At 35.5% G+C, this 13,115-nt stretch overlaps 1 protein-coding gene across 3 annotated transcripts in view; it reads left to right on the top strand.

The window, feature by feature from the left end:
* The window catches only part of MIGA1 (mitoguardin 1), a 33,506-nt gene that overhangs the window by 18,180 nt on the left and 2,211 nt on the right, over positions 1 to 13,115 (top strand). For all 3 annotated transcript variants that reach the window (XM_090146494.1, XM_031600553.2, XM_090146495.1), the window contains exons 8-13: positions 5,694 to 5,794; positions 10,413 to 10,531; positions 10,710 to 10,782; positions 11,126 to 11,212; positions 11,338 to 11,436; positions 11,721 to 11,855. In XM_090146494.1, coding sequence (XP_090002620.1) covers positions 5,694 to 5,794; positions 10,413 to 10,531; positions 10,710 to 10,782; positions 11,126 to 11,212; positions 11,338 to 11,436; positions 11,721 to 11,855 — 614 coding nt within the window. The remainder of the gene's footprint in view (positions 1 to 5,693; positions 5,795 to 10,412; positions 10,532 to 10,709; positions 10,783 to 11,125; positions 11,213 to 11,337; positions 11,437 to 11,720; positions 11,856 to 13,115) is intronic.

Below are 13,115 nucleotides of genomic sequence, written 5' to 3'. Positions count from 1 at the left end.
GAACTGTCAGAAAATATTCAGTTATGAAATTTGTGGAAGGCTTGTTTAACAAATCTAAATTTTGAAAGAATAATTTCATTTACCAGCAATTCAGAACATCAGACCCATGATAAGGTAGCTGTGTCTGACAGACAGGAAATAAACCATACTTACATTCTTGTCTTAGGTACACTTGATGTTTACTTAGACTGAAATAGTTACTTTCGGACAAGCGTTTTGTGCTGTGTTTTCCTTTGCTAGATGAGAACATTCAAGGTACTTGATTTTTACTGTTTTAGAATGTACAAGCAGCAGCCAACTTGCTCTGTTTTATACATCAGTAAGCATGTGATTGTCAGCAGATAATAGAACTTCATGGACAAAGTCAGTAACACAAAGCTTTGAAAATAACCAAATTATTTCAAACATTCTGGAAATTGCTTTTATTTCTTTCTGAAATATGTGGAAAATCTCTTAAAGATTACAAGGTTATTTTAGGCAAGTTTCATCTTTTTCCAGACAGTTGTCTGCTTGAAAACTACTGAGGCATTTGTTAAGAAGGGTATAATCAGATGACTAGTTAGCTTGACCAAAGATTGCCTTTAAAAGTCTGTGTAGATCTATGAGTACGAGAACAAAAGTGAAATTGTGAATGTTCAGTAGTCAGTGCTGTCCTATGTCTGAGTTGTTCCCTTCCACTGAACCACTGCTCTGGTGGCTGAGCTCCTTGTCAGGCACTGGCAGGCAGAAGTTGTATGTTCACCACAGAGCCTTGCTGGAGGTGGAGGCACAAACCAGCAGTCTAACTGGGCAGCCATCAGCACTAGAGTATGATATTTTTTACTTTTTTCTTTTAAATGGATCTCTGATTAGCTCTTGCCTAGCGTGCTTGGGTCTGCATCAAAGCAATCCTGTCAAAAACATGGCGAAAAATGTTTTGCTGATGCATGCTGACATACTGGCAGGGTACAGGAGTTGGTTAGATATTTTCAGAAAACTCTGATCTAATATATAGTTATAGAACCATTACGTTTGGAAGAGAAGTTTGGAAAAGACCACTGAGAACATCTAGTCCAACCATCAACCCTGCCCCGCCATGCCCACTTGCTGTGTGTCTCACTGCCATATCTCCAGATCTCTTGAACACCTCCAGGGATGGTGACTGCACCTAGGCAGATGTTTTAGGCAATAGCTGCTTTGTTTATATACAGTAAAGTGAAATGCCCCCAACTATCAGCCGCTTCGAACACAGATATCTGTGTTACTGGTGAATGTAAATGAGTAACCTAATGATAGGTGTTCAGTCAAGTGTGGTCTGTGGTCACCCTACTCTAACTTTAACTTTAACTACTGCTGTATGACAGACATCAGACAGTCCCATCTGAAGGTAGAGATTACTTCCCGTCATGTTTTTAAAATGAGTAGAAAATCCACTGCTTTCTAGGTGCATCCTGAAAGACTTCATGTAATACTATTTCATTATTATTACATGAAATAATTCATGTAATAATAATAAATTAGTAACTATTTGGTAGGACTGATGACTTTTTAAAGAATATTCAGTTAACACTGTCAGCGTTATGACTATTTATAAATGTAAATAAAGCTGCTTCTGCATGCTTCAGACACAGTGCTGACAAAACACTGCTGCATATGACCTAGCTAGAAGACAGCAACACATTCTTCTGAAATTGAATTGTGTGTAATTCATGCTGCTGTGCTCTCTCTACTTGATTATTGTAATTCCTTTGCTTAGTCGTGAAGCCATGCACCCAAGGGATCTGACTTTTGCAAAACACAGTAGCTGTCTGGGGTAGCCCAACAGAGCAGAAGGAAGGTGTTACTTTTGGTGTACCCTGACTTTTCATAGGTGAATTTCTCTGTGAAGTTTTCTCCTTTCCAGAGTCTATCCCAGGAGCTGGCTGTAATTATTTCATAGAAAGGGTTTTTCTTCCCCATCCTGCTTTCCCACCCATCGTGTTCTGCTGAAGCGAGTGGTTGGGGACAATAGGAAGCCGTGGCTTTACTGGCATTCAGAACGAGATTCCTTAACTCTCGGTGAATTCTTTGTCAGCAGATAAGTGCTTTCCTTTTTTAGCTGCTGCATGCAAGTGCAAAGCTCACTTGCAAACTCACATTACTATTCACTTGGGTTAATAGAGAAGGTAACATGTATACACTTTTCAGAATTGAAAATGTTATTTGGAGGTGAATTCTTCACAAATGAATGCTAAATAGCTGATTTCTGTGCAGTTCCATCTCTAAGGTCAAATGCTGTTTTGAAAGTTGAGGTATTTAATTTTTTGGTCTCTCAGGGCTTGGCAACAAAGAAAGAAGTATCCCAGAGTAGTACCTTATAGGTATGAAGTGGTTGGGTTTTTTTGTGTTTTTTATTCTTGTTTATTTGTTATGTGATGGTGGCTTTTTGGTTTGAGTTTTTTATATCATTATTTTTTTTAATATTATTATTTATTGTTATCATTACCTTTGATTGCATAATCTTATAAAGCTGGGGTTAATTTTACAAGTTTTTGCCATACTCTGTATTCTTAGCATTTTGGACTCCCTGTAATCCAACTTTAGAGGCAGTTAGGTATTTTAAAGCACTGCAGCTTAGATTCTTTATGGCAATTACTGTTGTCAGTAACACATCTGAAATTCCATTTCATCCTCTTTACAAATATAAGCGAACCCTAAATAACTCCCTGGCTTCTCAAATAAGTGAAGTATATTTGAAGCTCACAGAGTTGCTAGTATTCCTTTCTTTCAGCTACTAGTCTACGTAAGAACTTGGGATGACTGTACCAGCAGATGCAGCCACGGGTGGGTGGGTTCCTCCTGCAGCTGTTCATTCCAGGATTCTCATTGTGCTGCTGTCTCTTTTTTTCATGTTCTTGTGTCTAAGAATGTTCTCCTGCTGCTTGTATGGTATGTACTCCAGCTGCAACTGAATTTTCACATCACTGTTTTCACAATGGTGTGTTTTCTGTGCAGTGTGGGTTTCAATGAGCACCTGCAAGGCTAAGGGTATTTTACAGTATTGGAGCTGTGGTAGCCATCAGTAGCTGACCAGGACTGTTTGTTTGTTTGTTTTGGTTAAACATGTGTTTATACAGGCATATCACTTTTCCAAGTATCAGTATTATTTGCAAACTTTTAAGAATAAATATTTGATCAGAGCCTGCAAATTTTGTGCCTTTTTGTAACAAAGATTTTTTGTATGTGTGTGGGAGGAAAAATTATCCATATTCAGCAAACATTTAAAAAGATTTTGGCTAGGTGAAAGTTTTAGACCCATATTAGGAAAATTGGAATTATGACTCCTTCAGCAAATGTAAATTATTTATATTCTGATTTTAAATAAAAAAGCCAAACAGCCTAACGTTACCACAGTCAGTTATACAGCCTTAGTTAAAAAAGTTAATAAAAAATGTTCACTAGAGTAAAAATTGTAGAGTAATTCTTGTTTTTTCCTTTTACTCATCCTGTTTCCCCATTACTGCATCCTTCTGATTAGGGTAACGAATCAGCTTGGAGTTAGATATGCTTTTGGTCATCTTCTTAGACTGACCAAAACCATATCAGGAATCTAATCCCTCACTGACATAGGCTGTTTTCTTCCATTCTTCTAACATGATGTGCTTTACATTTCTGGCCACTGTATGGTATAAAATTGGTATGAAACTTAACTGTAGCTGGGACTTGGGTCTTCCCTATGAGGGTGGCAGAGACTTCATGGGATTGAGACTGGGTTGACACATGAGACTGCTTGACAGCTGCTCTTCCTGTACATAAGAGCCTGGGTCCTTATCTTAACATCTTGATTAAAGCCATCAGTAACATCATTAACAATATCACATGTGCATTAATCTCATAAGAGTTTGTAATTTATGTTGCTACTTATGAATAGAGCTGTTTACTTCTCATGAAGTAAGTGTTGCATGTTGCTTATAGGCTGGAAATGTCAGGAAAACAGTATTTCTTTGGATTGCACTTGAACCAAGTGTTAGAAAGCTTTTCTAGTTATGAGATGTAGAAATTCTTGTTTTAATTGCAAATTTATTATGGAGATCATCTTAGCCAAAATGAGAGGCTTAGTGGAAAAATCCATGGCCAGGCTGTATAGCTCTGTGCAACCCTGTGTTTAAAAGTATTATTGCAATTTCAGCAACTGCTAATGTGAAAGAGAGGTATAGAAAAGCATTTAATATTATCAGAGGGATATTAAGCAAGTTATGGGTAGAAATGAGGAGGAAACATCATTTTACCCATCTGCTCTTACCAGACAGCAGGCAAATGCTTTACAGACCACAGTTTGGTTTTCTGTTCCAGCTTTTCAGATTCCACTGACTCTCAATGAACTCGGATGCTGCTGTACTTTTCCTCTTTGTTTTAAAAGATCAGAAGAGGGACTAAACTGTTAAGAAGGATTTGAGAATCAAAGATATTCAAATGAAAGTTAGTGAAGTTGTGATTACAAGTCAGAGTCTTCTTAACTCAGTGTAGTGCAACAGCATCTAGTGAAGTCTTTGCCCAGACCTTTACCAATTTTTCCCCTTGGTGAATAGTCTCAAAGACAGATACTTACTGTTATGTACACTTTTTGACCTGTCATTCCAAGTCCATAGCAAATAAAACCATAACAACCACTGAAATAACAGTTAAGATATGTGGATTGTAGCACTTCAATTGATGAGTAAACCATTCCAGTAAGTTGGCATGAGGCCACTTGCGATGTAATAGCATTTTTTATAAAGTACTGCCATAGCAACAGATCTGGATGACATTGGGTAGCTGGTTGCTGTTGACTGCTGGAAATAAAACAGACTTTTAGCAACACATGTGTAATGTCTGAAGGTAAAGTAACCCAAAATAAATGCCTGTGCTCTACTGAGAATGCAGCACAGGGCACATCAAGCCAAAGTCTGACTTACTGGCTCATGAATTTAATCCTTCAGTGAAAGTGTTTCTATATAGAAAACAAAGCCATGTGTGCTAGCAAGATGTGCTGCAGTTGACATCTGGGAATAAAATAAAGGAAAACTGAGAGAAACTTTTTTGCAGGTCAATTTAAGCATAAAACATCAGTTATTTTCAAGGCAAGAGTTCTAGTGCTATAGGAAGTGCAGCTGGATATGTTGTTGCAGTGGAAAAGAGGGAAAAGGGGATACAGTGAAGATTAAAAACTTCTATGGCTCTGCAGGAAAACCATCAAGTAGAAAATGGCGTGAGAACTAGACAATGAAACAAAATTTAAGTGAAGCTGAAACCTGTTTTTTTTTATTAATAGCTTTTTTGTTTTAATAGTTCTTTCTGATACTAAAACACAGAGCCTTTGTTACATGTTGCAGCCAAGTTAAAACCTCAACAAAGGATTTAGATCAATATAGCAAAGCAGAATATTTAGGTAGAAAGGTCTTTGGAGGTTTATAAAAAAATAATTAAAAAAAAACAAAAAAAAAACCTGCAACTTTTTTTCTCTACCTGTTCATGCAGATGGTGTTTCTAAGTCCACTTTAAAGACAGAAAAAAATGCACTCATACATGTATATTAGCAGGTCAAAGAAGTGTGTATTCTGATAGTAATACGATGTTGTGCCTTCCAAAAGAAGTACTAAATGAAAACGTACATGAAGTATACTTAAAAGGCTTGAAGCTATTAAGCTATCAGAAAATTCTATTTATCTTTTCTTCTTTTTTAATTTCTTTTAAAGATAAAAATACAGACATTACTGTAAAGGATAACACGGATGATTTTTGCCTTCGAGATACATTAAGCATTGCATCGACGGACTCTTTTGTTTCCACAGCTGAGGTAAGACTCTCAAAGATAGATTCTTGAAAGATTAATGGATTTATTTGAACGGTGAAAAGAATCTTATTTTTTTTCAAATTACTGCAAGAAAAGGATTTTTCTCTTATGGAGAAAGAAAAAACAAGTAAACAATCCTTATCTTGCTTACTTGTAACCAGCTTCCTATTAGTTGGAGTAATGAAATTGGAATCAGTCTGCTAATTATCTGTTTTTTTGGTGGCTTTTTGGGGGGGGAGACAAGGGGGGTGGGGAGGAGGAGGTTGGAAAAAGAAGGAAGAAATGTGGTTACCTGGCAGTATGTTTTCATAAATCCTTCTAAAAAGTAGTTGCTTTTAAAAGTATCTCAGATTTTTGTGATTAGAGAGGCATAACCAATTGGAGGCTATAGTAGATCCTCTTTCCATGAATTATGTTTTTCTATTTTCTTTTACTTTCATAGATAATATGAATTAGGTATGAAGCTGTCTTTGCCTTCTTTGAAGTCTTTTTTTTTCTTCTTATAAGAAATTATTAATAGTTGATAGATATTATTTCAGTATGCTGTATTCTTCATCTGATTGCCCCTCGTCTTCTCGGATAAGACTGCAAAGGATACATAAAGAAATAATCTTTGGATAAGAGGATATTGCCTGTTAGCTCCAATGTGCTACAGCTCCCTTGGAGTATTTGAAATAATTTAATATATAGTATTGAATGAGGAACATCTCACTTTATAGTCTCTCATGAGCTGAAGTGATTTTGAATAGTGCTCTTCTCCAAATTACAGGGAACGCAATTGGTCTCTGGGTATATTCTGTGCTAGATATTACTATCGTATATGCACTACAAATAAGCTACTAAACTCAGTTGTAAAAAAGAGAGAAGATTGCATACACATGCTTTGCAATTATTTTTGCAGGTATGTGAAGATGAGAACAATCCACTATACTCATTTATATTGCTTTACTTAACAATAAAAAAAATAGGATGCATCACTTTCAGGGAATGATCATCCTATCCAGAAGTTGAATTGTGTCAGTATTTGCTAAAGAAACAATTGAGTTAAAATTTGCAACAGCCTTACACCTTTCTCGTCTTCAGTTGTCCTGAAAATAGTCTCCATAATTTGTTACCTCAAAGCCTCTTCCATCAACTATTTGTTATCAGAAGAAAGTTATTACCATGTTCCTTCCTTTTCAGCTGTTCTAGCCTTTACTAATATAACATGCTCACTGATGTCCTTTGTCAGATTTTACTGAAGGATTTTAAAAGGTCTTCAGCTGCTAGGAGGAATCCTGAAGATTAACAAAACCATAAATGAACTGTTCAAACTGGAACACCACCAAACTCCTGGATTAAATATGGGCCTCTGAGCTTGAGCTACAGAGCTGGTTGGCTCTGTAATAGTAGCAGCACAATGGGGCATCGTTGCATAGTAAAACTAAGTTGTAAGTTAGTGCTAGCTATCTTCTCTTAGGAATATGTTACCTCAATGTAAAATTTTGCTTGTCCTGGGCAAGAAATATGTTTAAAATTAGCACTGAAAATAACTGCTGCAATCAGAAGGGATAACTACTGCTTCTCAGAGTATTTTGGCTAGTGGTAGAGAACAGTGATCACTTAGAAGTAACTGGATTAGTACTGATATACCAGATTTTTTATTCTAGACATGATGGTGTCCTACAGGTTCATCTTGCTTAACAACTTCTCATGTATTGTTCCTGCAGATGCAAAGAAGTGAAATGTTTCAGGTTAAGGGGCTGAGTTTCTTTCAGCTTTCAATGTTTCTGTGGCGAATGGACATTTGTTCTTTCATCCTATGCTCCATGATTGCAGTTACAATTTTAGCAACCATTCCAAACTGCTTTTGCCAATAGAAATGTTTATCTGAAATTCATAGACAGTAATAAGTGCATGTACATTTTTGCCTTACTGGAAACATTAGTAATTTCACCTTCTGGGTGAAGTAGAATAGTAGTAGAATTTTTTCTGGTCACATCATGCCACAGGCTGTATTAACAGTTACTCATTTTCTTTCTCCATTGCATCCTGTCCAAAGTAGCAGTACTAAGTATTTTCTATGGCTCTAATTTTAAAGACTGGAAGCTATTTCCATGTTTCTGTGCTGACACAAGTCAGATGTAGTTCACTGCCCTCAGTAGGAATACAAACAAAGAGATGGGGAATCCTAAAACAAGCCGCAGGTAGATATGATGCAAATTGATATGCACACTGCTTAGGAGGTAACAGCGTATTGTGCTGCATCATATTGGGACTAAACACAGGAGGATAGTTTTCAGTAAAAGAAATGTACAAAACTGGAACAGTTGGCAAGGATTAAATCACATCCCCTTTTGATGAACACGTTAGTAGCAGTAGGGTACGTTAAAATTTCATCTTGGCTATGACTGATATTCAAGAGGATCCTGAGGATCATGGCTTTGATGACTTCTCATAGAGAATTGCAGGTGTCCAGATTGGCACAATATACAGGTGCTCAAATCCTCATAAAGATACCATCCCCAATCCCAGCCAGATTCTCTTACAAAACACATATAGGCCTCTCTGAAGCACTGCAGAAGGAACAGTAGGCATAACTATTTGCCTTAAGTTATTGATACTGTTTACTTACTGTGATAAATAATGGTGTTTCCATCCTTATTTGAGACCATCTGCTACCAGCTTGCATTTATGAGAGTTAGATCCTTTTCATGCTCTTCTGCTCTCACCTACTGCATGATCAAAATAGCTGCCTCCTTTGGCAAGTATACAACAGTGAGTGTGCCAGAAAAAGGTCTCCACCTTTTCTGGCTTCTTTTCCATTTTTCTTCTTTTCCTGTCTCCCTGACAGTGAATTTCATTGCTGCCTCTGTGTTGTTGGTACACTTGTGTTTTTGATGTCTTACTTCCTTATGCTGATTACAACTCAATTTGTAGTTCTGTTAGAAAATAAACTTTGCTTTGTTTGTGGAAATGTTAGCTCATCCTTGAGCTTAGGAAATGTTTAAGACTTGTGAGAAAATCCTTAGCTGTCCTTTCCTGTCCACTCCCTACATAATTATTTTATGAAGATTGTCTTCTTCACTTCAAATCTGTTAAAAACAAAGTAGTGCAGGAAGCAACAGGCTTTGATAACAGGGAAAGAATACCAGTTTCCATAGGTCTGAACCTATTTACAAATGATACAGAAACCTTCAAAATGTCTAAGACAGAATTTTAGATTCAGAACATGCTCCAGAAGTGCTCTATCACTGAAAAGTAGTGCTGCCTTTTTCCTGCTTTCCCAACAGAAGTTTTATTTCTTTCCTAAAATAGAGAATACCAGAGGGAATGGTGTTAGCAAATAATAGCAATGTATATTCCTATAGCATTTATTAATGAGTTTTCTTTTCCTTTTTCATTACAAAGATTCAAGATGTGCTTTCCTGTTTTCTGACTGACTTCAGAATTGCGACTATTATTGCTAATCTGATCTTTCAGGACTCATCATTCTCATTGTGGTCACTCCTCACGTGTTCATTTAGTCCACCCAATTTCATATGGATTACTGCTTTATCTCAGAACATGTCTTGCAGTCTAGCATGCTTTGCATGCAAAACCATGAGGAGCTATGTATTTTAACAACTTCATAAAACATATGGAGAAAGGGAGGGAAGAATTAATATATAAAAGAAAATTTTTTTTAAAGATGCAGATATCCAGAGAAATAACTCATTGATCTTTTTAATACAGGATAAGCATCATTTCTCGGAATGCAAGGAAAGCTGACTGCACCAGTAAATTGACCTTTTTATTACAGGGAGCAAGCAAGAATTCCTAAAAGTGCTAGCACTGCATATTTTTGGTACTTTCACGTAGGTGGTTATTTTGGTAGTCAAAAAGATCTTTCTGCACAGCTGAGAATTTTTTCTATTTATTAAGAAACAACTTGTGGTTGGCAAACAAAAGCACTGAGTCTGTTTGTTAGACCAAAGCAGTTAAGAAATACTGAGTTTAAAAGCTATTGCAAGTTCCAGGGTTTTGATATTTTACATTTATTTCATCAACTCATCACTAATAAGTACAGTCTTAAAGCCAAACTGTCTGTAGAAAATAGGTTGGTGTCTGAACACCTTACAGCATACATTGAACAACGTACATTGTGAACTTCAGAAGCTGTTGTGCAGCACAGAGCATTGAGACACAAGCTATCGTTGTGGGCTTTAGAGTTTTGAAGATATATTGACCAGGGAAACAAGAACAGCTGTGGGAGAAAGTTATCACTTCCACCTTCCTGAAGATATTCATAATGTAATTATTCTGTATTTTCAGTGTCTTTACAACTTTCTTAGTTTGCTTTCTTTGAACCGCATTGAGACTCATCAGATCTAACTAGTGAAAATCAAAACAGGTGCAAGTTTATTAAACTTTTAAAAATCAAAACCTGAAGCTGCCGATTTCAGATTTTAAAAGGCATGAAATTACAGCCCTATTAATAGCACAGTGCCCCACTTTGGTTTACTAGCTCAGTGTTGCCTCCTCTTTTCTTTTTTTCTATTTTTTTTTAAAGCTGGTACAGAAATGGATACAACTTTCTTAGAAGTTCAGGAAAACTATGGCAAGTTCTTTAATATTGAATGTTACTTTTTTTTCCCCCCAGCTTACAGAGCATAGAGAAGTTCGTAATACCTATGGTCTAGATTCCCTTTGCCATTGTCCACTGTATGAAGAAGCAATGCACTTAGCAGAAGAAGGCAAAGTTTATTCACGAGTATTAAGGTATTAATGTATTGATTTGTCTACTTAATAATCTGCAAGAAAAGAAAGCAATAAAATTAAATATTCTGTGCAGAATACAGGATTCTCATACGGGGTATTTTGTAGTTGAATTTTCTTGTGCTTCTTTACTTGATGTTTTTGATTTTTTTTTTTTTTTTTTTTTTTTAATTTTTCATAGGACTGAAATGTTTGAATGTCTTGGAGACAGTGACTTCCTTGCTAAGCTTCATTGTATTCGACAAGCTTTCCAGGTAAGCAGAAAGCAAAGTCATCTGCCTTCTTAAACTTAAGACGTGACATTGAAGTGCCACTATCTGTGCAGTACTCATGCAAATGTTTTAATAATATATCCTGTAATTAAGCATATTCTTAGTTATTCCTGTAATTTCTATATTTCTGTAATTCTAAATTGGGGCATCCCAATCTTATGATTAACAAAATTTGGAATATTTGCACCAAAGACTTCTTGGGAACTTGCCTGCTATACTAGTGGTTGTAATGAAGAAAACTTCATTAAATTTGGTTGACGTAATTAAAGATCACTTGCTATAATCTGTGAATGAATATGTCTATGTTTTCTAAAACCTTTTCTAGATAATTCTTTCAGAAACAGCAAACAGAATATTTCTTGCTGAAAGTGGAAGAAAAATTTTATCTGCCCTAATTGTGAGAGCACGAAAGGTAAAAGCCTTTTTTTTAACTAATGTTTCTCTTCTAAAGTAACTTCTACCATAATTCATTTTCCAATGTAAATAAACCATCTCTTGTGTTAGGTTTGCTTGACATTCATTGCTTTTACTTTGCAGAATCCAAAGAAATTTGAAGATGTCTTTGATGAAATGATTTATTTCTTGGAACAAACGGATCACTGGGATAATACTGAAATGGAACTTGCTGCTAGAGGAGTGAGTGTGACTTTTTGAAGTGTTTTTACCCTCAATTATGCCAACTGTAGCAGCCAAAAATAATTCTTTATAGTTCAGAATTGTGGGAAAGTCAACTCTGTCATGCCTAATATTCCTGACTTAGAGAAATGGCATCCACCAGTATACTTTAGTACCAGAAAGCATTTACATTTTTTTCTGCTACTCTTTACATCTGTATGTTAAAAGTTAGAATAGGATGCATGTTGACTTCTGATGCTGAAAGAGAAACTGAGTTACTTAGACCATGTTCTGATTTAATATAGGTAAAAAACTTGAATTTTTATGATGTTGTTCTGGACTTCATATTGATGGATTCATTTGAAGATTTAGAAAATCCACCGATATCTATACAGAACGTAGTAAACAACCGCTGGCTAAATTCCTCTTTTAAAGAAACAGTAAGTATTTGTTATTTTCATAATCATGGTGTTGTTGTGGTACATTACTATAAGTAGATGCTATGATGAATATAACATTGGTGTGAGCATTCTGATATAAGATTCTGTTTATCTTGAAATTATTCTTCTGGTGATCTGTGCTTTATGTTATTAGAGTGGATTCTCAAGAATGAAAATAAATCCATCAACTCCATAATAAAGACTATGTATATAATCTTGATAAAAGCATTTAATTTTGAAATAAAGAATCTACATGCTCCTTCAGTGTAAAGATTAATTCAGCTTCCACTACAATTATATATATTGAATATATAACTGAGGTATCTTCAGCAGAAAAAAAAATATTGTATTATCACTTTTTTTTTGTAATCATAGGTTAAAAGCTACCACTCTGCCAAAAATATATAGGATGATTGAGTATACTGGAGAAAATACTTTAACCTGACCTGCAAAAATGCGTTTGCTCTTAGTAAAATTTTACAAGGGAATTTTCTGTTAGCCCCATCTTAGATATTAGATCCAGATTTTGATACATAAACTAGAGTGCTAGCGATAAGACACGAACAGTTCCAGGTACAAGTAAATGAACACAGTACCATCCCACACGCACACACACACATTGTAAGTATGCAATAACAGAGTTTTGAGAATAGTAAATTATCTTCAAGTATGCATGGAGAATCAGATGAGGATAGAATTCTGTTAGAAGCTATGAGGGGGGAAAAAGGAGTTCTGATATGGGTATATTGTGTTATACAGAGCCATATTTGGACAAAACTACTTCGCTGAATCTGAAGCTATTGCAGGAATGTTTTTGCTAAAAGTAAAAAGGACATTACGATGTGTTCACATGCTATTTAGTATCTAAAATAGCTACTGATGTCTGAGCACACTTTCTGGTATATAATGGACTGATCCTCAGTTAAACTGTGTAGATGTTGCTAACTATTCGACTGTAAAAAACAACAGCAACAAAAAAAAACAGTCAGGATTGCCAAATCACATTTTAATTAATCTAAGGAAAGCGTAACAAAGAAAGATTTCAAAATATGAACAAATATGAACACTTTATAAAATTAGTTGTTTGCATCAGCTGATGTAGTTGAAAATTCTGTGTTATCACAAGATTGAAACTCAAAGAACATAAAGAAATATAACATTCTGCACATCAGTGCTTTTTAGATGAAGATTTTTATAATTATTAATGGTTTTGGACACTTTAAATTTTTTTTTTTTTTTTTTTCTTTCTTTTTTTTTTTT

The sequence above is a fragment of the Phasianus colchicus genome, chromosome 9, assembly GCF_987193195.1.
Source record: "Phasianus colchicus chromosome 9, bPhaCol1.hap1.1, whole genome shotgun sequence".
Lineage (NCBI taxonomy): Eukaryota > Metazoa > Chordata > Aves > Galliformes > Phasianidae > Phasianus > Phasianus colchicus.
Note: the sequence above shows the minus strand (reverse complement) of the source record. Positions and strands in the feature narration are given on the sequence as shown.